Source organism: Myotis nattereri (genome assembly GCF_964212035.1).
Source record: "Myotis nattereri genome assembly, chromosome: 2".
Lineage (NCBI taxonomy): Eukaryota > Metazoa > Chordata > Mammalia > Chiroptera > Vespertilionidae > Myotis > Myotis nattereri.
The window spans coordinates 12111325-12138081 of record NC_138076.1 but is presented as its reverse complement, the minus strand read 5'-3'; the positions used below and the strand labels follow the sequence as shown (position 1 = coordinate 12138081).

Here is a 26757-nt window from a genome sequence, read left to right as displayed (position 1 = left end):
TTAGGGGCGACCAGGCCAGCAGGGGAGGACAGTTAGGGGCGACCAGGCCAGCAGGGGAGGACAGTTAGGGGCGACCAGGCCAGCAGGGGAGGACAGTTAGGGGCGACCAGGCCAGCAGGGGAGGACAGGGGCAATTGGACCAGCAGGGGAGCAGTTTGGCATCAATCAGGCTGGCAGAGGAGTGGTTAGGGAGTGTTCAGGCTGGCAGGCAGAAGCGGTTAGCGGCAATCGGGCAGGCAGGTAGGCGAGCGGTTGGGAGCTAGCAGTCCTGGATTGTGAGAAGGCAGTTGGACATCCCTCGAGGGGTCCCAGATTGGAGAGGGTGTAGGCTGGGCTGAGGGACACACACACACACACACACACACACACACACACGTGCACGAATTTCATGCAGCAGGCCTCTAGTCTACACATAAACAGGTGTATGTTTTATTTAACCAGTTAACTGCCACGGTATTTTGAATTTAATTTAAAAAGGTCCACCACTTGTGTCTATAAATGCTTAAGGTGTACAAATGGTTAAGATAGAGTCTGACCTGAAAAAAAATAATAAAAAATAGTGGAATCCATAATATTCCTAGTTCTGTGTATTTGAGGTTCTTTACAGAAAAAGGAAACTTTTTTACTTAGTTATCTTGAAATTGCAATCACAACCTCCTTGAAATACTTTTAGAAGATATTTGTAAGTTCTTTTGCATGAAGGTCTCAGGTTGGACAAAAGCCACACAGTAGTAACCACCTGTATAGTGACCTATGTTTTAGGCCTTAGTATCAAAACATTGTTTTTTTTTCCTTCTAGGTTCTTCAACAGAACTTTGAAAAATCAGCAGAAAGCAAAAATGTACCATCAGAACAAGAACCCACTACTAGTAAAGGTAAGAAATCTAAATAAGTATTCAATTTTAAGATGATTTAAAGTGCTATTTATGTGCTTAAAAATTGAAAAGAAAAAAATATTCTTAGCTAATGTAAGTTTGAAGGTATTTTGAGCCTAATGTATGTCCCTTTTCTCCCCCTAATAATGTAGAAAACATTAGGGCTTTGTTTTCTGCCAACAGTTGTTAAAGAAAAGTTGACATACCTAAATACACAGAAAAAAATCTATAAGGAAGACATCTTTAGATAAAAATGTGGGGGATTAAAGAAAAACAACACCTGTTCCTGGGCTTAACTCCTGAAATTCCTGCTTCATTAGAAATCAGATGGATTTTAGGAATCTAATATTTAAAACAACCCCAATTAAATTTGAAAACTGTTAAGGAAAATTTATAGTTGCCTTTCTTTTGTTCTTAAATGTCTTAAATTCTCTGATTCATATATACTGCCTTTATTTCGTGTAGTAATAAAATTTAACAGCTGTTACATTACACTAATGCAGAGATTTTTCTTTATGACAGATGACCAAGATAGTGCTCCTATGAAACCGTGTTACCTCAATATCTTGGAAAATGAGCAACCTCTAAGTAGTACTGTCCAAAAGGACTCGCTTAATACCACTGATTCATCTAAACAGCCTAGCGCTTTGCCTTTACCTTTAACTGAAATTGAAACCTTGGTGCCTAGAGTCAAAGAAGTTAAATCTGCTCCAGAAACTCCTGACAGTTCTCTGGCTGGAAGTCCTGATACTGAATCTCCAGTGTTAGTAAATGACTATGTATGTATCCACTTACCTTTCCAAATATTTCTGCATTTCATTTCTGTGCATATCTCTTTATTTTCAGGTTAACATTTCAGCATGTAAACACAACCTTTATGTTTAGGTTTAGAAACTGTCAATATCTTTATTTCTTATTCAAACTTATTTTAAACTTGAACAGAAGGGTGATTAAGGTGACTATCTCAATACCTAAAAGCTATTCTGTTCATAATTTTGAGAGCCGAAGAGATGAGTTTTAGGTGGCAAACTGAAGGGAGTTCATTTTTAAATTCAGATCTGATAGGATAATGATATTTGGGTCAGCATTACTCTCTTATACTACTGATACATGACTTTTCAACTGTTTACAGCATTTCATAAATTTTGATAAACCTGAAAGTTTACATTTGGAATGGGAAAGAAAACAATTTGACAGCAATAGTCTTTTTAAAAAAATACATATTTTTATTGATTTCAGAGAGGAAGGGAGAGGAAGGGAGGTAGAGAGGGAGGTAGAGAGAGAGAGAGAGAGAGAGAGAGAGGGAAACATCAGTGATGAGAGAGAATCATTGATTGGCTGTTTCCTACACTCCCCCTCCCCCCATTGGTGATTGAGCTCCACAATCAGGGCATGTGCCCTGGCCGGAAATCACACCGTGATCTCCTAGATCACAGGTTGATGCTCAAACACTGGGCCACAGCAGCTGGGCAGCAAAAGGGTCTTTATGCCTATACACTGAATGACAGAAAACAATGCTAGGAAATATGCTACCAAATCAGGACCTTTGTATTAATTTAATTTTACAGCAAACAGGTTTATTTTTTGGATTCTTGGGTTATGTATGTTTTATATACTTTGTTTTACAGCAAAAATGAAGGGATTTATAACAATGTACTCTTAGGTCTAAGGAATGTGTTTCCTGTATTTTTAAAATTTACATCAATTTTGTTCCTAAAGATAGATTTACAATTATGTTTTTATAATTTATCAAAAAAGGGGCTTAAAATGTTTCAAAAAACATTAGAAGAAAAAGTAATTCTCAACTGTTTTATTTTCTTCATTAACAGTAAAATTATGCACCTAAAACTCTTAAAGTTACATGTTAGATTTATTCCTATTACCATTTGATGAGTTGCTGAATGAAGTACTGCATGAAATTAACTTGAAATTAGATTATAAAGCAGTGATTCTCAACCTGTGGGTCGCGAACAATGAAAATACATCATGCATATCAGATATTTACATTACGATTCATAACAGTAGCAAAATTACAGTTATGAAGTAGCAACGAAAATAATTTTATGGTTGGGGTCACCACAACATGAGGAACTGTATTAAAGGGTCGTGGCATTAGGAAGGTTGAGAACCACTGTAAGGGTCTTGAATTTGAGGCAAGGACACTACTGAAGGTTTTTGCATAAGAAAGTGAAATGTTTATAGTCATGGTTTTTGAAGAAGAATCTGATAGCTGTATAAAATATGTTGTCATGGGAGCAATGTTACGAGTCTCCATTATCATATAAATACAGAATAGAAGCTAAATGGGAGATGGGTGAGAAATGGTTCAAGAAAAAAAAAACCTACAGTTTCCACTTGGGTAATGGTAGGATAAGAATACTATTAAAACTTGAGAGAACTAAGAGAATAAGAGAATTCAGGTTCCAGTGTGAGCTGGTCACAGATATGAGTACTAAATTCCTGCCTCATTTTTCTGGGTGAGCTTCCACAGATTGATATTGAAAGTCTGTAAATGTTTACTTAGATTCTGCTGGATACAGCTCTGATGTATTCTGTAAACATATCAAGGACCAACCATTTTTCTTCTGATTATCTTAGCCAATTATTTCCTCCTTTAGCCATAGAAACTGGCTCTTTGTTTTATAAAATGAAAACAAAAACACAAAGTCTGTTCCCTACCTGAAAGTGTGCAACCCTTCCTGTGAACTCTAGGTTTCTGTTTCATTACAGAGTTTAATTACATTAGAAAACCAAAGATGATAGAATTTTGTCTCTTGGCATGGGTGACTTTGGTTTTAAATAGAGATGAAGTGGATTGCCTTCATTAAATGCTAATTTGTTTATATTACAGGAAGCAGAATCTGGTAATATAAGTCAAAAATCTGATGAAGATGACTTTGTGAAAGTTGAAGATTTACCACTCAAACTGACAATATATTCAGAGGTATGTGGCTCTCTTTAATTAAACTTATCTTTTATAACAAATGTTAAGATGAAAATGATTTTGTTTGTTTTTTTCATTCCAAAGGCAGATCTAAGGAAGAAAATGGTAGAAGAAGAACAGGAAAACCATTTATCTGGTGAAATATGTGAAATGCAGAGTGAAGAATTAGCTGGGAATTCTCAGACACTAAAGGAACCAGGTATGAGTTATTAGTTTTAACCATATCATATTGAAAATTTACTCAGTCTTACACCATCATTCATAAATGGAAAGTGGGTATTTAGACCTACCTCTCCTTTCAATGTTCATATTGGGGTTTTTTTGGTTTTCTGTTTGTTGCCTTCGTTATTTTTAATATACATTTTCTAGTTTCATCAGCTTTGGTCATTACCCAATTACTCCTTCCTTCTTCCTTTTTCCTTCTGTTCAGTTTTCATCATTTCTTACATTATTAAGGTTATTAAAGTAAACACACTTATTTTTATTTTTGTTGTTAATCCTCACCTGAGGATATTTTTCCATTGATTTTTAGAGTGACAGGGATGGGGAGAGACACAGAGAGAGAGAAACATCTATGTGAGGGAGACACATTGATCAGTTGCCTCTTGCACAGGCCTGGACCAGGGCCAGGGATCAAGCCTTCAACTGAGGTATGTGCCTTTGACCGGAATTGAACTCGGGACCCTTCAGTCCGCAGGCCGACAAAATCTTCTCTATTTTCCTGAAGATGGTTCTATATAAACATGATTCATCGCAGTGCCAAGTGATAGTCCCAGATTTCCTTTACAGTTTAATAGCACAACCTCTGGGCCACTCAAAGGAGCAGTTCTTGAATCAAGGTCCAAAGGTTTTTGTTGTTTATCAATTTATCATTAATTAAAATCATGTAAGATTTTTGTTTTAGAAATGGGGTGAAGGGCAGACCAAATATCAAACCTTCAGTTAATTTCCCAGTCTTCAGCCTAGTTGCCATTTCAACTGGTACCTATCTCATAGTGTGTCCAGGCCCACTCACATTGAACCTCCATTTCAGCGTCTGGGAACTTGATGGTGTCTTCTGTCCTCTGGTCTCTCAGAACCACTCTTCCTTTGTTGGTTTGGATTTATTCATTTTTACACTCCCACCACCTACCCCACCCCACCCATTGTTGAGAGAGAGAGAGGAAGTATCTGCTCAGAAGTCTGCCATCTTTTTTTTTTTAAATATATTTTATTGATTTTTTACAGAGAGGAAGGGAGAGAGATAGTTAGAAACATTGATGGGAGAGAAACATCAATCAGTGGCCTCCTACACATCTCTTACTGGGGATGTGCCCACAACCAAAGTACACGCCCTTGACCAGAATCGAACCTGGGACCTTTCAGTCCGCAGGCCGACGCTCTATCCACTGAGCCAAACCAGTTTCGGCAGAAGTCTGCCATCTTAAAACAGAAACCCTCATCTATTCTTTTAAAACTCTTACTGTGTGTTATCAGGGAATTATCGTATCAAAGTAAATTAGTATTTCCTTGGTAATAACTTTATATTAAAAGTGAAAATTTTAATGGAAGACAAAAATATTAAAGTAAATTCTAGTAAGTAAAATTTTGATTCAAGTAATTTATAAGGCCTTATTATTTTGTTTTTCAGAAACAGTGGGGGCCCAAAGCACATGAGATGTCTTCAGAAGCTCATCTGACTCTCTCTTTACATAGTCAATGCATATATGAAAATGGTTCTAAATAAACATCTGTTTTGAGCTGTATAAAAATGTATATTAGTTTGACACTGCATTTTTGATAGGTGTGCTAATTTCTGCCCATGGCAGTTAACATAAGAAACTAACTTCTGAAGAGATTCAAGCCTTGATACACTGTGGGGTTTTCTCTTTCTCTCCACCCCCCCCCCCCCCCCCATTGTGATGTTTGGTAATGTTGAATTTAAAATGTAGTTTTAAATAAAGTTTGAACTTACCTGTAAAGTATCTTTTTTGGAAATTATGTTGAATTCCATATAGCAAGATACTGCTCTATATAATTAGGCTGTTCAAAGAGGTAGTGGTCGAGAGTTGGAGAAATACACTATTATAAAGTCTAGCCATTATGGCAGGCTTCCAAGTAATGCCAGTGTTACTGCTCTTGGGTCTAATGTTCGTATCTTATTCCTGTGCAAGGTAGGACAGGTTATAAAGGTTTCTGAGATATCTGTGAAGTTATAGTAGAATATATATTAATACTCTATGCAAATTGGATAAATAAGTTTAGAACACGTCCTTAGTACTGACTAGATAATTTCCAGAATTTTATTCCTATCTATGTTGTCTCCATCTGAAAAGAAATATGTTTTATATAATTAGAGCACATTTCTGCACAGACAGTAACATTATAGTTAATTTTCAATGGAAAACTGAGCTCTTCCAAGTGTGGATTAATAGAAATAAATTCATGTATCAGAACATTAAGGTTATGTATGCCTTTGGATGAACTATTGAGATGATAGTTTAAGACCAAAGCATAGCAGTTGCTTCTGTGAGTAGTGAGGGAGATGAAGTATTAAGTAATGAAAATCTATATGACTTCATTACTAAGTCAGCCAGCTTTTAAAAGATGGTTTACCTTAGATCCCAAACTTGCCATATACTTAGTAAGGCTCCACAGAACCAGTGAACAGTTATTTATTCCAGGTATCTTTTAAATTTGTTAAAAAATGACAAATACCCTATAAAAAATTGGTTGGTATTTCTTTAAAATTCTTACCTGCCTGATACCTCAGTGTAAAACTGCAATGTCCAATCAGGAGTATTAAATGAACATTTTCCTATGAGGACATTTACTGTGTTGCTACTTAATTTAGAATTGTGTGAGACATACATCTCCTACTTGAGTAAAATCTATTCCGAAGACTGTCATTCCAGAATCAGGAATTCATATCCAGTTGGCTTGGCTTCAGGGAAATTGAAACAATAAATTAAATTTTATTTATACTCCAATTCTGTGTTTGTTTTTTAGGTTGTATAGGAGGGGGAAACTTCATTTTCATACTCAAGCCAAGCCTCACATATTGACTCTCTCTCCCTCTGTATGCATGTTAAAGGTGGATATAATGGAAGAGTTGTACTCTTATCTTAGTTGTTACTGTAGTACCTATGAACCTTATCAGACTTGTTTGACTTATGTTATAGCTGCTGTAATCATTTTAGTAGGTAATTAAGTTTTAAAATACCTAGAGCTTGAGAGCAAATAACTAGTTTCATATGTTTTTTTCTAGTAGTTGTTGCTAAAGAGTTAGGTATTTAATATTCCTGTCTGTCTGTCTTAATTTATAAGTTAAAAATTTGGTTAGAAATAAAAGAGGGAGAAAAGGTCAAAATGAGAGAGAACCCTACACAGGTTGGGATAATGCTTGCATAGTGAGCTCAACAGACTGTGCAGGTACTCTTTGTATTTTGTAACATTCACTTTGGGTAAATGCTTTTTCACTGTTAATAAATGTATATCCTGCATATGCGCCTGAATTGCATTTTCATTTAAATTGACATATTTATGCTTAGAATTTATTCCAGAATTGGGGCTTGACAATTTTAGATGTAAAAAGAAATCAAAACATGAAAAATAATGACATATCAACTAGCCAGAGAGACGATTTATTAAACTTGAGACCATTTTCTTACAGTGCAGGTGTGCTCTACTATTTCTTACTATCTAATGTGGAAAACATTTTTGTATGTATGTAAACTTTAAATGGCATATTTCCGGCTTGTTGCTAACTATAATATAAACAGGCCATTTCTTTCTTTTTTATTAAATCTTTATTGTTCAGATTATTACATTTGTTCCTCTTTTTTTCCCCCCATAGCTCCCCTCCACCCAGTTCCCACCCCACCCTCTGCCCTTACCCCCCCACTGTCCTCATCCATAGATGCACAATTTTTGTCCAGTCTCTTCCCACATCTCCCACACCCCTTTCCCCCCCAAGAATAGTCAGTCCATTCCCTTTCTATGTCCCTGATTCTATTATAATCACCAGTTTATTCTGTTCATCAGATTATTTATTCACTTGATTCTTAGATTCACTTGTTGATAGATGTATATTTGTCGTTCATAATTAGTATCTTTACCTTTTTCTTCTTCCTCTTCTTAAAGGATACCTTTCAGCATTTCATATAATACTGGTTTGGTGGTGATGAACTCCTTTAGCTTTTCCTTATCTGTGAAGCTCTTTATCTGACCTTCAATTCTGAATGATAGCTTTGTTAGATAAAGTAATCTTGGTTGTAGGTTCTTGGCATTCATCACTTTGAATATTTCTTGCCACTCCCTTCTGGCCTGCAAAGTTTCTGTTGAGAAATCAGCTGACAGTCGTATGGGTATTCCCTTGTAGGTAACTGAGTTTCTTTCTCTTGCTGCTTTTAAGATTCTCTCTTTGTCTTTTACTCTTGGCATTTTAATTATGATGTGTCTTGGTGTGGTCCTCTTTGGATTCCTTTTGTTTGGGGTTCTCTGTGCTTCCTGGACTTGTAAGTCTATTTCTTTCACCAGGTAGGGGAAGTTTTCTGTCATTATTTCTTCAAATAGGTTTTCAATATCTTGCTCTCTCTCATCTTCTGGCACCCCTATAATTCTGATGTTGGTACGCTTGAAGCTGCCCCAGAGGCTCCTTACACTATCTTCGTATTTTCGGATTCTTTTTTCATTTTGCTTTTCTGGTTGGGTGTTTTTTGCTTCTTCGCATTCAAATCTTTGCCTTGATTCTTGCGCTCCTCTGGTCTGCTGTTGGGAGTCTGTATAATATTCGTTATTTCAGTCCGTGTATGCTTAATTTCTAGTTGGTTCTTTATCATAACATTGAGGGTCTCATTAGATTTCTTGTAGATCTCAATAACTTTATCGGCGGCTTCTAGACAGTTCTTGAGAGACCTTAAAAGTGTGGTTCTGAACTCAATATCCTCCATTGACAGTTTTGTCCTGTTTCTTTGTCTCCGCATTTTTTAGCTTTCTTGGTGCACCCCCTAGTGGTCTTTGTGCGCAGTCTTGTTGTAGTTAAGCCTTGATTGTTGTAGTTAATACTAGGGGGATTTGACCTCCAGGCCAACTGGCTGTGAGAATCAGCTGTGTCTGCAGTGGGAGAACTTCTGTCCTCTAGGGAGGTGCTAATCTAGCCTTTGCCTGAGGCTATCTGGCAAATGGCTCTGCGCAGGGCTTGGGTGGGGCGGGTTGCACGGGATCAACAGAGTGGGTGGAGGGAGCAGATATGGCTGCTCTCAGTCCCGTCCCCAGAGGCTCTGCCTCTCAGAGTCCCAGCAACCGCGGCAAACCTCGGAGAGAAAGCTGCCCTCGCGTTCCAACTGATGCCAGACAGTCCCGCTTCTCCCATTTGAGTCTGGGTCCCTAGAGACTCGCCCAGAACTGGAGCTCAGAGCCTGAGACGCCCTCCCGATTGAAACAGACAGCCGCGCCCTCAGCCACCAGCCCGCTCCGCGCACTCCACACCTTTGTATTTTCCGCACTGCGCCTCCTCTGAGTCTCGGTATGCTGTTCTCTTTCCTTCTAGTTGAAGAATTTCCCCTCAGCCAGTCTTCCTGTGGTTCTGGGCAATGTCCGTTTCGTCTTTTAGTTGTATTTTTGAAGTGGTTGTTCGAGGCAGCTAACTCCGGTGTTTACCTATGCCGCCATCTTGGTTTCCCCATTTCTTGATCTGTTAACAAAATAATTGGTTCTGGATTTCACTTATTTCACTGTAGAAATGTGGTTGCCTTGTCACCTATCCTGGAAGAGGCAGTGTTTCTTGAACTTGCTATACAACTCTAATTGTTACTTTAGCGTTTGCTGTCTTTACATGTCTGGTTCTTTCCTCATATTGCTGGTGCTTCTGATTAAGGAATCGGAGAATCCTATGCCTACAAATGACTTTGATTCAGATACAAGAAGAGTTTTAATTACCAATTCATTTCATCTGCCCAGACTCAGAAATATCCATAAACGAACCTTTGAGCCCTAGCTAGTTTGGCTCAGTGGATAGAGCTGACACCTGTAGACTGAAGGGTCCAGGGTTGATTGTGGTCAAGGCACATGCCCAGGTTGCAGGATCAATCCCCAGTAGGAGGTGTGTGGGAGGCGGTCAATCAATGATTCAACATTGATGTTTCTCTCCCTCTCCCTCTCTCTTTCTGAAATCAATAAAAATATATTTTAAAAGAAGAACCTTTGGGCCAGCAATTTACAGAAAACTGGTTATTTTGAAAAGTTGTAAAGTTTCAGTACAGCAGAGTTCTCATAATAATCTTTTTAAAAAAAATCATTATTGTTGAAAGTATTACACATGTCCCCTTTTCCCCCCATCGACCTCCTTCAGCCCACCCCCACCCTCACCACCCCACTCTCTGCATCTATGGTAATATTTTTGCATTAAGACTTGCTATGTGTAGTTAGTTATCCCTGATATTTAGGTAAAATAAATAATAGTTGTAAATATTGTTATATTGCTAAAAATCCTCACCTTTAATGAACTATATCTCCCAGAGTATAGCAGCCTGTTTAAGGCCATCCTATTGATCAAATGACATCATTAAAGAATTTTTTAAAATATTTTTTATAATCGATTTTAAGAGAGAAAGGGAGAAGGAAGCATCCATCAGCCACAACCCTGGCATGTGCCTTACTGGGAACTGAACTGGCAACCTTTCAGTGCAAGGGACAACACCCAACCAACTGAGCCACGCCGGCCAGGCAACGTCATAGACTTTTAAAATATAAAGTGCTATGCCAATTCACATTAGTGATATTTAACATTTGTGTTAAACCTCTCTTTTAGTGAGACTGTGGACAATTAGAGTTCTTCCATCTCCATTGCTCCTTCACCTGTTGGATATTCAGTATTTTCCTAGAAAGGGAATATGGGTTAGTCTGTCCAACGTTCATGTAAATGTTTTGATGACGAGTGCTACACAAATGTAAGGCATCACATATGTATCCATGTTTGAGGAAAGAAAGGCACAGGAAGGAGGGGATATACTAGAACCCACACTTGATTCCATATGTTCTTTGCTTAACAAATGTTCTTTTCTAATATGTCCTGGCTCTGAACTCTTTTTGTAATTTCCCTCTTTACATAAGGATGTGAGGTCTAAAGATAAAGAGCCTTCGTTCTAGTGGATCTTAGAGTTTTCCTAGTGTCACCATTCTAGTTATCTTCCATTTCATTCTCCTCTTTCCATTCTCTTACTGTCCCTCCCAACCCCTAATGTTTAAGACATGGATAAATGAAGTTCAGTTAAGCTACAAATTAGTATTTCAGATAACTTTTTGGATTTTATAATTTTCAGTTTCACTTTGGATTATATCACATATGATTGATTGCCCCTTGCTTTTTCTCCTTACCTAAAACTAGGTGGAGAAATTATAGGCCCTGGTTTGGATGCAACCAGTCCAGGATTATTATCCAGTATTTCTAAAATTACAGTTGGACCATTGTCAACCTATTTGTAAACATCTCCTCCTAATCATCTTTTTATGTTCTAGATGTATACCTATTTATGCATAAGCATATATAAAGTATTATATAAATAGGCCTGCCTATACTATATATCCTAAAGTAGAGTGAACAACTCCACTTCAAATTTTAATATCAGTTACTAGAGACCTGGTGCACAAAAATCGTGCACTTGGGGGGTGGGGAGAGTCCCTCAGCCCGGCCTGTGCCCTCTTGCAGTCTGATGGCTAAGCTGGCAGTCGGACATCCTTAGTACTGCCTCGGAGGTGGAAGAGGCTCCTACCACCACTGCTGTGCTCACCAGCCGTGAGCCCGGCTCAGGGCTACTGGCTGAGCAGCACCCCCTCTGTGGGAGCACACTGATCACCAGGGGGCGGCTCCTGCATTGAGCGTATGGCCCCTACTGGTCAGTGCACGTCAGAGCGACCAGTGGTTCCACCATTCAGTTGATTTGCATATTAGCCTTATATTATATAGGATTAGAGGCCCAATGCATGAAATTCATGCAGGGGGCTCGGCTCTTGCAGCTGCGGCACCTTGCCTCAGCCCTCACAGCACCGGCTTCATCCGGAAGGACATCTGGAAGGTTGTTTGGCTGTCCAATCTAATTAGCATATTACGTTTTTATTATTATAGATTACCTTCATATGCTTTAATTTAGTCCTGAGGAATCAGTTTGAAACAATTAGCATCCCATTTTATTGTGCGTATCAAAGGCTACTTGAGAAAAATAATAAAAGTTTACCTCACATCATTTTTATAAGAGGGACAAAATTCCAAGTGTAGATTTTTACATTAATTGAATCCTATTTTAACACAAATTCTCTTATAATTCTTCTTGCTTTAGTAAGACAATACTGGCATCACTGTAATTTTGAGGTAACAAACCAAGAACACCTCCATTCTGGGAGGAAAAGCTGCCTTTGAACATCTGCACACGGGGCTGGTAACAGTGGGAAAAGAAGTGGCAAGGATTGTCATGTAACACTGTAACCAGTCATGAGCTGAATAACCCACTTGCACAATTCTTGTCATTCAGACACACTCAGTAGCTTTGATTTCTCCATAAGAGCCCCCACCCTCAAACCAGCGCGTAGCTGTACACTCAGCACACACGGCTGCTGACAATGCTTTACTGGACATTATGAATACAACTGACATGGAAATGAAGTGGATACAGCCGTGCCCAACCGGCATACAGTTCACAGTTCATTGTGAGAGTTTGAAAGGTTAACAAGTGCCATTAGCATTTTTCATAAATATATTGATTTCTGAAAAACATTTTTAGTAACTACTTAGTTTAAAAAAATACATATTGATCAAAAGGAAAAACTCAAAATCTATTAAGTGGATAATCCCTAGGAAGGTTAAAAAAACGGGTTCATATCCCATTTTCCACAAGTCTGACCTGTTTATCTACTATTAATTCACAGAACCTGGGCCTCGGTTTAAAGCTAACATCCTGGGGTTTCTGGGAGGTAGGGTCATTATGAAAAAGGAAACACCTCCATTCTGTGTATATAAGACTGTTGCATACTGATTGCTTCATGACCCCTAAAAAGTACTTCTATTTAGAGTCAAAGGCCCAGGTATGCCCATTAAGAAATACACAGTTGAATGTATTTCTCCCTCCAAAGTTAGTGAAATTAACATTGCTGTCACACACAGGAGACAGTGGCATACTGTATTAACTTTAGTAGCAATTAGTACCAGGAGGAAAAGACTGCTATACAGGAAAATGCACCAATCTATAGATAAAAGTGGAAAACAATTTGCTGTAGCTATTACGCAGATGTGCTGATTTCAGCGCCCACAAGACTCTTGCTTTATTCTATAGAAGTGGGTCCCACGATAGTTTAACTGCCCATCCCCAAATGTTAAAGTGAAATGAAACTCAACAAATTCTAAATGATTGCTGTACTTAAATTATCTGTAAATAAGAACAGTCAACTGTTGTGGCACAAATAGCCTGTGAATTGTAAACATACAAAGACACGGGCAAGCTCATGCCTGAAAGAGAAGCTGCCCTGAGTCTTAGTTCTTGGTCAGAGATCGATGGCTGCACTCGTGGGCCACCTGTGAGCTCCCCGCTTGACGTCACAGTGCACTCTGTAGGCCAGGTGTGCTCACCAGCCGATACAAGGGTCTGGGCAATCCCGAAGGTACGTTTCAAATTGACCTTTGGTAACGTCCATCAAGGTTGTGAATACAGTCAGCTGAAAAAAAAGTGATTTTTATTTTGAGGATGTTTTCAATTCTAAGATGTCCTGATTCACATTAGCATTTCTTACGGAACTGCTTTATGAAGTTAATATTAAACAATGAATATATAATATTACATATAAGTAAGTATATAAAACAAATGTTATATAATATAAAATCTAAACTGACTTCAACAGACTATTATTCCAGGTTGTGAATATGATAGGCTTGGGAGAGAAGCAAGGTCTCTTCCTGGGCAGCACGCTGCTTCACCAGCAAGGCTGTAAGACTAGCCTTCAGCTTCCAGAGCCTAATGGTGTTCTGTGGAGTCTGAACAGTTTTGCTTTAGCTGTCCTTATCCTTAAACCATAAACAGTGGGGGACACTCTGCAGGCATGTAGATTAAAGGCATACACACGGGAGGCACACGGGATCTGTAAATAACCACTGTGAGCTCTCATGATGATGGCATGGGCCGAACAAGAAGTATGGCCGGGTCAGCGGGCTTAAGGAAGGCTTCCTGCAGGACCCAGGTTCGGACTGAATGCTACGGGCAGCGGTGATGGAGGCAGGCTGATTTTAGGGAGGGTGCGGGGGAAGGACCAAAGAGGACAAATGGGAAGATCAGGGTGTGTATCCAGAATACACAAGGGGGACTAGTAGTACATTGGGTGACCAGGAAACTGCATTTTTAGCTATAGTGCGGGGAAAAGATAAAAGGGTGTAATGAAGTTTAAGGGACACCCTAATCCACCAAGACACAAAGCTCTGCCTCAGAATGGACTCTGGTCAGGTTTTAGGTGCTAGTTGCAGTGTACAGCATAAGATTCTGGTGGACAGGGAGAAGTCCAGGCTAAAACGCTACACTTAATTCAATGCCAGGTAAGCAAAACTAGAAACAATACTCTGACCAAACTGACATCCAAGCCACGTGATCCGTTTCTTTGTTCCGTCCCAACAGTTACTACTTTAGTCACACAAAAACATTTTTAAAAGTCAGCCTTAAGCTGAACATGCCTTGTGATTCTAGCTCTGACTTCTCCAATGATAACAGGGAAAGATAAAACAGGACCAAATTCTTTCCCTAAAAGCAAATATATGTATATATTTTAAATACCTTGTTGAGGACAGGTTTTGTTGACAGGATATCATAGATAGTTGGTAATGAGATATTCTGAAACATAAAAATAGGTTGTTCAGTCCATTAAATACAGACGTCAACAGCCTTATGCACACAAATGGGTCATTAGAAACCAAGACACTGTCAATCAACCTCCCCAGCCCCTAAATGAATTTCCCTTGGGGTCACTGTTAGAAACACGGCTAATGGTTCTCATGTTTCACTTTTTATGACTTTTCCTCCCCTTTTAATTCTTGTCTATCATTCGCTTCACCAAATGGTTTCCAGAATTAGAAAGGGAAGTACAGCAAAATTTTGCTCTTTAAATTAAAAACAAAAACTCGGTGGGGACTATGCATTGATAATAGATAACATGAGGCTTATAAACTCCATAAAGGCCAAATCAAAATGCCAGAACTAATACAATCTTAATGAGGCCATTTCTTTCTATATCTGACACTGTGAATGCTCTTTACCTCCTGGGTTGTCTGGTTTAGACACGTCTTGGCAGCTGATCTGCGATCATCGAGGAAGAGGGGATGTTTCCAACGGTCATAGTTAGTTTCTACGACATACCATCTATCCTGCTTGAGGTCGAGTCTAGATACGAAAAGAGATTCCTCTCAGGCCCATGCCTTAAACCTGTACATATGTCAGTCTGTGCTTTAGCTTCTACTTTGCTTTAACAATGTACTTACTCATAAACATCCAAAGATTTCTTTCTTTCTCGTGTAATCACACAGCCCTCCCCCGACTTGTTGCCTCCCAGGATAAAGTATGCTGGGGCCAGTATCTTCGTTTTGATCAATGTATTCTTGGCTTCTTCATAACTACATAAACACATGTTGTAGAAAAGAAACATTCTTAGTTGACTTGGAATGGAAGTTTTTTAACTACAGAAACGAAGCGTAAACAAGTATCTGAGGAGCACATTTTTAAAAGGATGGTGAGCAATGGCTCAGGGAGGAACAATCTCTGACTCCCATGTGGTGAAACACAGATCTGAATGTCCCCTCTAGGCTGAAGGACAAACACAACAGTCTCAAGAGATAATCTTCCACCCTTATTGTCTATGCCTTTCACTCAACAATAGAACAAGAGGAAGTAGTATTACTATATATATAGGACGTAGGGAATAGAGAGTAAACCTTGGAAATTAGGGCTATTAATCAAGGAAGAGGATCTTCAAAGAAGATTACTAAATCTTATTCCCTGGGAAGCATTAAAAATAGAATTGATGGCCCTTTATTCTAGGTCATTTAGATGTCGTGCTGGCTAAAGGCAGTGTTGCTATTATAAGATTTCTGCACCAGCACAGAATATAACTTCTAGGGCAGTGATGGCGAACCTATGGCACACGTGTCAGAGGTGACACGCGAACTCATTTTTTTGGTCGATTTTTCTTTGTTAAATGTTAAATGGCATTTAAATATACAAAATAAATATCAAAAATGTAAGTCTTTGTTTTACTATGGTTGCAAATATCAAAAAATTTCTATATGTGACACGGCACCAGAGTTAAGTTAGGGTTTTTCAAAATGCTGACACGCCGAGCTCAAAAGGTTCGCCATCACTGTTCTAGGTTAACCGGTATTATGACTTAAAGGGACATTTTATTATATAACTAGAGGCCCAGTGCATGACATTTGTGCGGGGGGAGCGGGGGGAGAGAAGGGTCCCCCTCAGCCCAGTGTACACCCTCTCACAATCCAGGACTGCTGACCCCTAACTGCTCACTGCCTGCCTGATGGCCCCTAACCACTCTGCCTCCCTGATCACCCCTAACCGCTCGGCGGCTGGCTGGGGTGAGGAGCTGTGGTTGTTCTGGTCTCTGGTTGTACTGTTGCGGTCACTGGGCTTTTATTATACAGGATTTTTATTTTGGGTATAGGTCCCTTCATAGTGGCACTATCTCCAGAACTTTTTAAACAAATAATTTCCTTACTTTAAACACACACACCACACACACAAATGAAGAATTCCATATGAGATTCACCTACAAAATTCTGAAATGATTCTTCAATTGAAGATAAAGCTGGGAAATATTTTTCTATTTTAATATGAGTAATTTAAAATAAACATACTGAAAGAATCATACACCATGTCAAGTGGGACATAATAAAGGCCATAGATGATGAGCCCACAGCTAACTTATTCAATGGTGAAAAGCTGAATGAATTCTTTTCCTCCAGTAACAAGACAAAGATGCCCATTTTATTCTACACTAGAGGCCCAATGCATGAAATTTGTGCAAGAGTAGGCCTTCTTTCCCCTGGCTGCTGGCACCGGCTTCCCTCTGGTACCCGGGACCCAGGATTCCTTCCAGACACTGGTGGGCACCTGGAACCTGGGACCTGGGCTTCCCTTGCAGCCCCAGCTTCATCTGGAAGGATGTCTGGTCTAATTAGCATATTATGCTTTTATTATTATAGATAACTAGAGGCCCGGTACTCCCCAGGGGAATGGGCCTAAGCTGGCAGTTAGACATCCCTCTGGCAGCCCGGGAGCCCTCAGGGGATGTCCACTTGCCAGCGGGGAGCAGGCTTAAGCTGCAGTCAGACATCCTTAGCGCTGCTGAGGAGGCGGGAAAGGCTCCCACCACCACTGCTGTACTGGCAGCCGTCAGCCTGGCTTGTGGCTGAGCAGAGCTCCCCCCTGTGGGAGTGCACTGACCACCAGGGGGCATCTCCTGCATTGAACGTCTGCCCTCTGGTGGTCAGTGTTTGTCATAGTGACCAGTCATTCCCAGTGGTTCTGCTGTTAGGGTCAATTTGCATATTACCCTTTTACTATATAGGATAGAGGCGTGGTGCACGGGTGGGAGCCAGCTGGTTTGCCCTGAAGGGTGTCCTGGATCAGGGTGGGGTCCTGCTGGGGTATCTGGCCAGCCTGGGTGAGGGGCTGAGGGCCGTTTTCAGGCTGGTCAAGCGCCCCAGTGGGGACCCTCACCACGTGGGAGTGTGGCCAGCCTGGGTGAGGGGCTGAGGGCTATTTTCAGGCGGGTCAAACCCCTTTCAGGGTGTGGGTCCCCACTGGGGTGCCTGGCCAGCCTGGGTGAGGGGCTGATGGCTGTTTGCAGGCTGGTCAAGCCCCCCAGTGGGGATCCTCACCCTATGGGAGTGTGGCCAGCCTGGGTGAGGGGCTGAGGGCCGTTTTTTGGCTGCCCACAGCCCCTTCAGGGTGGGGGTCCCTGCTGGGGTGCCTGGCCAGCCTGGGTGAGGGGCTGATGGCCATTTTCAGGCTGGCCACGCCGGCGGGCTGGAAGCAGGTATCTGGGATTTATTTAACTTCTATAATTGAAACTTTGTAGCCTTGGCCCTGCTTGAAGCCTGGGTTACCCCTGGCAACCGAGGCTCCCAGCCCCTCCTTGAGTGGAGGCCACAGTGGCTGGAAGCAGGTATCTGGGATTTATTTATCTTCTATAATTGAAACTTTGTAGCCTTGAGCAGACCTCAGGGCCAGCCAGGGCAGGCGGGAAGCTTGGCTTCCTCCATCGCCGGGGCAACCCAAGCCGCCTGCTTGCTCCAACTCCATAGCCGCTGCCATCTTTGTGACGGAGTGACAGAGTGAGGGAGTGATGGTTAATTTGCATATTACTCTTTTATTAGATAGGATGTTGGCAGTACTAGTCAAAGCAATTAGGACAAAGAGAAGGTATCCAAATCAGAAAGGTATGCTATTTGTTTAGGTATTATATATAGAAAAAACTAAAGACTACACTAAAAAAACCTGTTAGAACTAATAAATTCAGTAAAGTTGCAGGGTAAAAATGTACAAAAATCAGTAGCTACGCACTAACAATGAACTACCCAAAAGAGAAATTAAGAAAATAATCCCATTTACAATTATATAAAAAAGAATAAAATACCAAGGAATAAATTTAACCCAGGAGGTGAAAGATCGGTACACTGAAAACTGTAAGACATTGATGAAAGAAATGGAAGACATAAATAAGTGGAAAGATACTCCCTGCTCATGGATTGGGAAATTAATAGTGTTAAAATTCTACACTACCCAAAGCAATCTACAGATTCAATCCCTATCAAAATTCTAAAGGCATTTTTCACAGAAGAAAATATCCTAAAATTACATGGAGTCACTAAAAAACCCTGAATAGCAAATGCAATTTTGAGAAAGAACAAAGCTGGAGACATCCCACTTCCTGATTTCAAATTATATGACAAATCTATAGTAATCAAAACAGCATGGTATTGGCATAAACAGACATATAGCTCAATGGAAGACAATAGAGAGTCCCCAAATAAATCCATGTATATTCAGTCAATTAATTTACAGCAAAGGAGTCAAGAATACCCAATGGGGAAAGGACAGTCTCTTCAATAAATGACTTTGGGAAAACTGGACAGCCACTTGCAAAAGAATAAAAACAGACCACTATCTCACACCATACACAAAAATCAACTCAAAATGAAGTAAAGACTTGAACATAAGACCTGGAACCATAAAACTAGAAGAAAACATAAGTGGTAAGTTCTTTGACAATGCTATTGGCTATGATTTCTTTGGACTTGACACCAAAATCAAAAGCAACAAAAGCAAAAATAAACAAGTGAGACTTTAGTTAATATCAAATTAAAAGGCTTCTGCACAGCAAAGAAAACAACATGGGAGAAACTATTTGCAAAGCATGTAGCTGATAAGGGTTACCATCCACAATACATAAAGAACTCATGCAACTCAACAGCAAAAAATAAACCACACCAAAAAAACAAACAATCCTATTAAAAAATGGGCAGAGGTTCTTACTAGACATTTTTCCAAAGAACATATACCGGTGGCCACCAGGTCCATGAAAAGATGCTTGCCCTAGCCAGTTTGGCTCAGTGGTTAGAGTATCGGCCTGCGGACTCAAGGGTCCCAGGTTCGATTCCGGTCAAGGGCATGTACCTTGGTTGCGGGCACATCCCCAGTAGGGAGTGTGCAGGAGGCAGCTGATCGATGTTTCTCTCCCATTGATGTTTCTGACTCTATATCCCTCTCCCTTCCTCTCCGTAAAAAATCAGTAAAATATATTTAAGAAAAAAAAAAGATGCTTAACATCAGTAATCAGGGAAATGCAAATCAAACCACAATGAGATACCACCTCACAACTGTTAGACTCACTTTTCTCAAAAGACCTGAAATAACAAGTGATGGTGAGGATGTGGAGAAAAGGGACCCTGTGCACTGTTGGTGGGAATGTAAATTGGTGCAGCCACTATGGAAAACAGTATCCAAAAAAAATTATGCACCCCCATGTTATTGAAGCATCAGTGGTTGGCAAACTCATTAGTCAACAGAGCCAAATATCAACAGTACAACGATTGAAATTTCTTTTGAGAGCCAAATTTTTTAAAGGTAAACTATATAGGTAGGCACATTGTTATTAACTTAATTAGGGCACTCCTAAGGCTTAGGAAGAGCCACACTCAAGGGGCCAAAGAGCCGCATGTGGCTCGTGAGCCGCAGTTTGCCAGCCACGGATCTACACTAATAAAAGACAAAGATGCTAATTGACCGTACCTTTGCTATGTCCCAAGCCACGCCCACCAGCCAATCAGAGTGACTGCATGCAAATTAACCCAACCAAGATGGCGGCCGGAAGTCACAGAGCTGGAGCAAGTAGGAGGCTTGGTTGCCCGGGCGATGGAGGAAGCCAAGCTTCCCGCCTGCACTGAGTTGGCTGTGGTCTCCGCTCATGGCAACAAAGTTTCAATTATAGAAGACAAATAAATCCCAGATACTTGCTTCCAGCCAGCCTCCACTGGGAGCTTGGGTGGCTGAGGGCTTGGCCATCCTGCAAACAGCCATCAGCCCCTCACCCAGGCTGGCCACACCCTCATGGGATGAGGGTCCCTGCTGGAGGGCTTAGCCAGCTTGAAAACGGCCCTCAGCCCCTCACCCAGGTTGGCCAGGCACCCCAGTGGGGACCCCCACACTGAAGGGGCTGTGGCCAGCCTGCAAACAGCCATCAGCCCCTCACCCAGGCTGGCCACACCCTCATTGGGTGAGGGTCCCTGCTGGGGGGCTTGGCCAGCCTACAAACAGCCTCACCCAGGCTGGCCAGGCACTCCTATATAATAAAAGGGCAATATGCAAATTGACCCTAACAGCAGAACCACTGGTAATGACTGGTCACTATGACAAACACTGACCACCAGGGAGCTCTGCTCAGCTACAAGCCAGGCTGACGGCTGCCAGTACAGCGGTGGTGGTGGGAGCCTCTCCCGCCTCCTCAGCAGCGCTAAGGATGTCTGACTGCAGCTTTGGCCTGCTCCCCGCTGGCAAGTAGACATCCCCCGAGGGCTTCCTGGCTGCCAGAGGGATGTTTGACTGCCAGCATAGGTCCAATCCCCCAGGGAGCGGGCCTAAGCCAGCAGGTGGACATCCCCCTAGGGGTCCCAGACTGCGAGAGGGCACAGGCCGGGCTGAGGGACCGCGTCCCGAGTGCACAAATTTTTGTGCACCGGGCCTCTAGTTATTTATAATAGCCAAAACATGGAAACGTAACAGGTGTCCATATGCGGAGAAATGGGTAAAGAAAATGTGGAATACTATTCAGCCAAAGAAAAAACATCTTGCCATTTCTGACAGGGATGGATCTTGAGGGCATTATGCTAAGTGAAACCAATCAGACAGTGAAAGACAAGTACCATATGAGCTCACTTATATGTGGAGTATGAACACAAAAAAATGCATAGGTACAGAGAACAGATTAGTGGTTGCCAGAGGCAGTTGAGTGATGGGGAGGGAGGGAGGTTGAAATGGGTAGAGGGGGTCAAAAGGTAAAAACGTTGAGTTATATAATAAGTCCTGGGGATGTAAGGTACAGCATGGTTACTACAGTTAATAACACTGGATTGAATATTCTAAAGTTGCTAAAAGTAAACCTTAAAGCTCTCATAAGGAAAAAAGTTTGTAACTATGTATGGTGATGGATGTTACACTTATTGGGATCATTTTGCAATATATACAAATATCAAAACATTTTGTATACCTTAAACTAATGTTACACTTTAATTATATCAATAAAAATAATCCTATATAATAGAAGAGAAACATGTAAATTGACCTTCCCTCCACTATGCTCACCAGCCAATCAGGAGTATGCAAATTAAACCAACAAAGATGGTGGGTTAATTTGCATACAAAGGCACCAGGTGGAGAGCAGAGCAGGAGAGCCGGTGGAGAGTGGAGCAACTTGGGGAACTTGGCTCCCCAAGCCACCAGATGGAGAGCAGAGAGGGAGAGCTGGTGGTCTGGATTACTTGGCAGAGTGGGAGGCTGTGGGACGGAGACAGAGCAGGAAGGGAAAACCAAGAGCGTGGGGAGCACCAGGAATTCTGGGAATAGTAGTTCTGGTGGCAGCCCCAGGACCGGAAGCAGAAGCCCAGAGCACAGGGAGCACCAGGAATGCTGGGAATTGTAGTTCTGGTGGCAGATGGATCTCCTAGACACTAGAGCAGCAGTTCTCAACCTGTAGGTAGCGACCTCTTTGGTGGTCGAACGACCCTTTCACAGGGGTCGCCTAAGACCATCCTGCATATCAGATATTTACATGATGATTCATAACAGTAGCAGCATTACAGTTATGAAGTAGCAACAAAAATAACTTTATGGTTGGGTCACAGCATGAGGAACTGTATTTAAAGGGCCAGAAGGTTGAGAACCACTGCACTAAAGCAAAGTGAGCCTGGAGCAAGTTACTGTTGCAGTGGGGGATGGCGGGAAAGCAAAGGTGAGAGACGTAAGTAAAATCAGAGTGTCTAGGAAAAATTAAAGGGAAGATATCCTAAAACTTCCAGGAAATCTCCAGCAATGAAGCAAAGAAAAAAAAACTGCCTCTATTATTCTGTGAGCAACAAACCAAACTGAGTTGGGTCTCAGACAATTTGCTCATAGGATTGCAAAGACAGACAGAAACTCCCGGATTGGAGAGGGCTCCCCTGAGGGCTCCCAGATTGGAGAGGGTGCAGGTCGGGCTGAGGGACCCCCACAACCCCCAGTGCACGAATGTCATGCACCGGGCCTCTAGTTTTAAAATAAAATACTAAATATGATAATAAAGCAAATGGATTACCTTGTACTATTTTCCAGAACTGCTCTAGTGAGAAACCCAATCCACATAGCATCTTTCTTTCCCAAAATCCATTCTAAGACACCTGGAAGAGATCACACAGTGTCATGGGAGCTGGAAGAGGTGAGAGTGTTCACCAGAACGCACAGTCCAGCCCTCCTCTGGAAACATCTATGAAATTTCCATTTCATTTAACAGCTGTCTACTCACCCATAAAACCACCATTTGTGCTGAAACGCTCATTTAGTGTAAGGCTAAAGAGTCCCTGAGGAGAAGACAAGGGAGTGAAGTCAGACACTTGGACCATCCTGTTTCAGGCCCTCTCACTGCACTGTACATGGTATATCGAGACCTGGACTGGGTAACGGGGAATGCAAAGATAATAATCGTGACAATACCACCTTGTATGAACAGCTTTTCTGGAAGTTCAAAGGATTTTCACACCTCGTGGATGAGACAAGTAGGTGGGATGGTACTGGCCTCACTTTTCTAACTAACTGCAGGGCAGAGAATTAATGCCTGAGGTGCCAAGGGGCAGACCCAGGACCAGATTCCAGATTGTTGTTCCCAGCCCTCGACATCCAGCCACATGCTTTTCCAGAAACGGGCTGGGAAACTTTCATTCCTTTCCACCCTTCTCTGCCGTGGAGCTCATACCTACGAAGGTGACAGGAAGTACAAAGGGACGCACAGGGGCTTCATATTCCTTTTAGGTCCTCATTTCCTTAGACTACACCCTTCTCAGAGAGTAAAAGCCGGACACAGAGCTACCTGTAAAATTACGTAATGGTAGGTTCCTTACTGGTTTGAATCCTGTTAACATGCCCACATAGCCAGCAAAGCTTGCAGCCTTGAAGACAGTTTTATTATTTCTTTGGAAGTCCAAATTCACTGTTAAAGGTTTTAGCTCTTCAGTTATGGTCCAGGTATTATTATTCATATTCCACCTATAAAAGACAAATTTAGTGACATTTAAGAACAATGATGATAATGATGAATATGATGATGATGGCCAGGCATTATACTAGGTACTTTACCTATCCTTAACAATCAATCCTAACAAGTACTTGGCATCATGGTGGAGGGGGTTGGGGGCTGGGTGAAAAAGGTAAGGGAGTAAGAAAACTAATCCTCGTAGGCACAGACAACAGCACGGAGATCACCAGATGTGGCTGGATATGTCGAGGGGGTGGGGAGAGGTAGAAGAAGGTAAAGGGGGGATAAAGGGTGATGGAAGGAGACCTGACTTGGGGTAGTGAACACACGATACAATATACCGATGATGTGCTATAGAACTGTACAACTGAAGCCTGTATAATTTTATTAACCAATGCCTCCCCAATAAATTCAATAAAAAAAGAACAATATGGGTGGTTTTATCCTCCATTCTTCACATGACAAAAGCGAGGCTCAGAGAAGTTAAGGCTTCTCCCAACATATAAGTCTATAAATAACAAACTCCAGATTCAAATTTAGGTGTCTAATTATAAAGCTCTGTTATTTTTTTCCCCAGAAAGAGCAAGAAGTCATAAAATGGAATGCTATTCTTCCTTTGAAGCAATATACTAGACATGCATCTGGGCCTTCAAGCACACTGCAAAGTTTTGTTCACTAGGTACAACTCAGTTATGCACTTGCCAATAACTGAGCAGAGTGTACCACCTTCTCTCAAAACTCAGGAGTCCTCTCTTGTCACTTCTGGCCACACTTTGAGGGTGACCTGGGACTTTTCACCATTGTAATAAACCTATTCTTCTCAAGGACTGATACCATTTTCTTTACTTACCCAAGAAATATTCCAAAATCCATGTTTCGCCCATGTACTAAATGACCTAATTGAAAGAAAGCAAGAGAGACATGTAGGAGCAGTTATGACAGTTAAGATTGATCTTAAAGCTGGATACTGAATTTTGGTTAAATGATAGTCACAGCTATTCAATCCAACAATAATAAGCCACATCCTGGCACCATAAGCCAAACTGCTGTCCCTGCCACATCAGCCAGATCCCCCCATAATCCCCGTGAACACAGGGTTTCAGGTAAGATAAGAATATGGGGAAAGGATCAATGGTAATTCTTTGGTCCACTATGACAGGGTCCAGCCCGAACATGGCTATTTTAGCCTCCCCTAACGTGACCTGCAAACATGCTTCGGGCATTGCCACCAATACCTGGGCCCCTCAAAGAACAGGTGAAAAATAAGAGTGAACTGGGGCAAATCACGCTGTGCCCTGTACTCTGAGGAACTGCCAGAAAAACATGGGAAATGAGGGGGCTACCTGGGGCCCCTTGGCTGAGAAATGATGGGAGAAGACTGGTCCTGGGCTTCAAGGGAGGGCTGGGTCATTACGGGGTTACGCACAGGGTAATGATGCACCTGTGGGTACTTATATCAAATCACGAAGGTGGGTACGAGTAGACGATGAGGACAGTCCCGAGACACTTCTTCCCATGTTTCGTGGTCTGAATTAAACATCAGTGGGCATTACAATGATCTTAAAGTAAGGATAGTTTTCAGCCCACTTTTAAAACTTCACCAAGATCCATACACTGTATGCAACGTACACAGAATCTGCATGGCAAGCCTAGATTTCATACGTTCTAATTCCACTTATTTGGAAGTTTCTTCTTTGACCCTGTGTTTGGCAGTGCTCACCCTTCCTCAGCATACTTACCTTTCTTGTCCTCTGCTATGATTGAGGTACAAATGGTAAAAAATTCATAGAAAACATTGAATGAAATAATCTCTCCTATGAGAAAAGATAGGACATTTTTTGGTTAACATACAGAACCATGACATTATTAGAAAATTCTTCTTTAAGAAAGGGTTGGACTATCATCACCGTGTGAGCTTTTGCTTTGGCATGCCCATCAAAAGACATGTACAAGAATGTTCATAACTGTTTATTCTTAACATCCAGAATCTGGAAACAAGCCAAATATCCTATTCATACAATAAGTATAAGCAACCAAACACAATAGTGCATATTGTCTGGTTCTATTTATAAGCAGTTCAAGAGGCAAAACGAATCGAGGTTGAAGTCAGAACAGCCGTCACCTGGGGACGAGGTATTGTCTGTTGTCTATGAAGGGGTATGATGGAGCATTCTGGGTGGCTGGAATTTCTGTATGTTGATCTGAGTTGCAATCACGTGCATGTAAGTATTTTAAAAATTCTATTGAACTGTATACTTAAGATCTGTGTGCTTTACTGTATGTGTATCATACCTCAATAGAAAACATTTTCAGTGCTTTATTACATTTTTTAAGAGCTGAGAAATGAACTTTACCAAAAGGTATGCCAGTAAGATCTGCAATTCCCTTCATTTCCTCCACATAAGGGCCAGGAAAGTTGCCAAGTAGACCAGGCTGAAAACCAAACAAATTAACAATCATTCGACCTAAAGGGTTGCTTTGAGTTTCGGTTCTTTTACATATAATTTGTTCTAGATGCTGCTGCCACAATAGGTGATCTTATTTTTAAAGGCACCTTTACACCATGTATTTCTAAAAGATCTACGTCATACTCACCGTAACGCCTGCTTTGAGACCCGTGAGCTCATCTGTTCTCAGGCAGTGTGCAGAAACCTGTGACTCTCAAACTGTTTCTATTCCACCCTCTTCTCCAGAGAGCTGAGGACCTGGGATAGTTCCACTTGATGACCTTATATGGCCCACCACACAGGAACCTCACAAGAAGCACTCCCTATCTCTCTACGCAAACTCACCCTGTAGCCAACGGCATTATACCCTCATTTCTAGTTCCTTCCCCCACATAGCAAACATATGTATTCTAGTCACTCATGAAAACTTCTATTACAGTTAATATCTGATCTTGGCCTAAGACGCTTTATGCATTCTGTTGGCAAACAATGGACACAGGGGCAATCTCAATGGTGGACATGATACTTTTATCCTCAACTGCACCTACTCTCCAGCAATGAGATTAAGATGTAAGCTCACACAGCCTCTTGCTAATAAGATAACAAGTTTAAAATGTACAAGTCTCACTGTAGCCAGTTTGGCTCAGTGGATACAGCATTGACCTGCAGACTGAAGGGTCCCAGGTTC

General features: G+C 41.3%; 2 protein-coding genes across 6 annotated transcripts in view; one reads left to right on the top strand and one right to left on the bottom strand.

The window, feature by feature from the left end:
• PCM1 (pericentriolar material 1) overlaps positions 1-7622 on the top strand; it is a 94775-nt gene extending 87153 nt beyond the window's left edge. The window contains exons 39-43 of the mRNA XM_081084715.1: positions 800-875; positions 1398-1654; positions 3727-3819; positions 3904-4018; positions 5450-7622. Of these exons, the coding sequence (XP_080940841.1) occupies positions 800-875; positions 1398-1654; positions 3727-3819; positions 3904-4018; positions 5450-5475 (567 nt within the window). The 3' untranslated portion in view covers positions 5476-7622. The remainder of the gene's footprint in view (positions 1-799; positions 876-1397; positions 1655-3726; positions 3820-3903; positions 4019-5449) is intronic.
• A 4784-nt stretch (positions 7623-12406) lies between these two features.
• ASAH1 (N-acylsphingosine amidohydrolase 1) overlaps positions 12407-26757 on the bottom strand; it is a 33197-nt gene continuing 18846 nt past the window's right edge. For 4 of the 5 annotated variants that reach the window (XM_081084716.1, XM_081084720.1, XM_081084719.1 and 1 more), the window contains exons 5-14: positions 25977-26055; positions 25362-25436; positions 24473-24518; positions 23489-23633; positions 22897-22951; positions 22690-22771; positions 15308-15439; positions 15086-15209; positions 14607-14663; positions 12407-13503 (exon numbers count right to left, since the gene is read on the bottom strand). In XM_081084716.1, coding sequence (XP_080940842.1) covers positions 13414-13503; positions 14607-14663; positions 15086-15209; positions 15308-15439; positions 22690-22771; positions 22897-22951; positions 23489-23633; positions 24473-24518; positions 25362-25436; positions 25977-26055 — 885 coding nt within the window. In that variant the 3' untranslated portion in view covers positions 12407-13413. The remainder of the gene's footprint in view (positions 13504-14606; positions 14664-15085; positions 15210-15307; positions 15440-22689; positions 22772-22896; positions 22952-23488; positions 23634-24472; positions 24519-25361; positions 25437-25976; positions 26056-26757) is intronic. The other variant, XM_081084717.1, reaches the window with a different exon arrangement.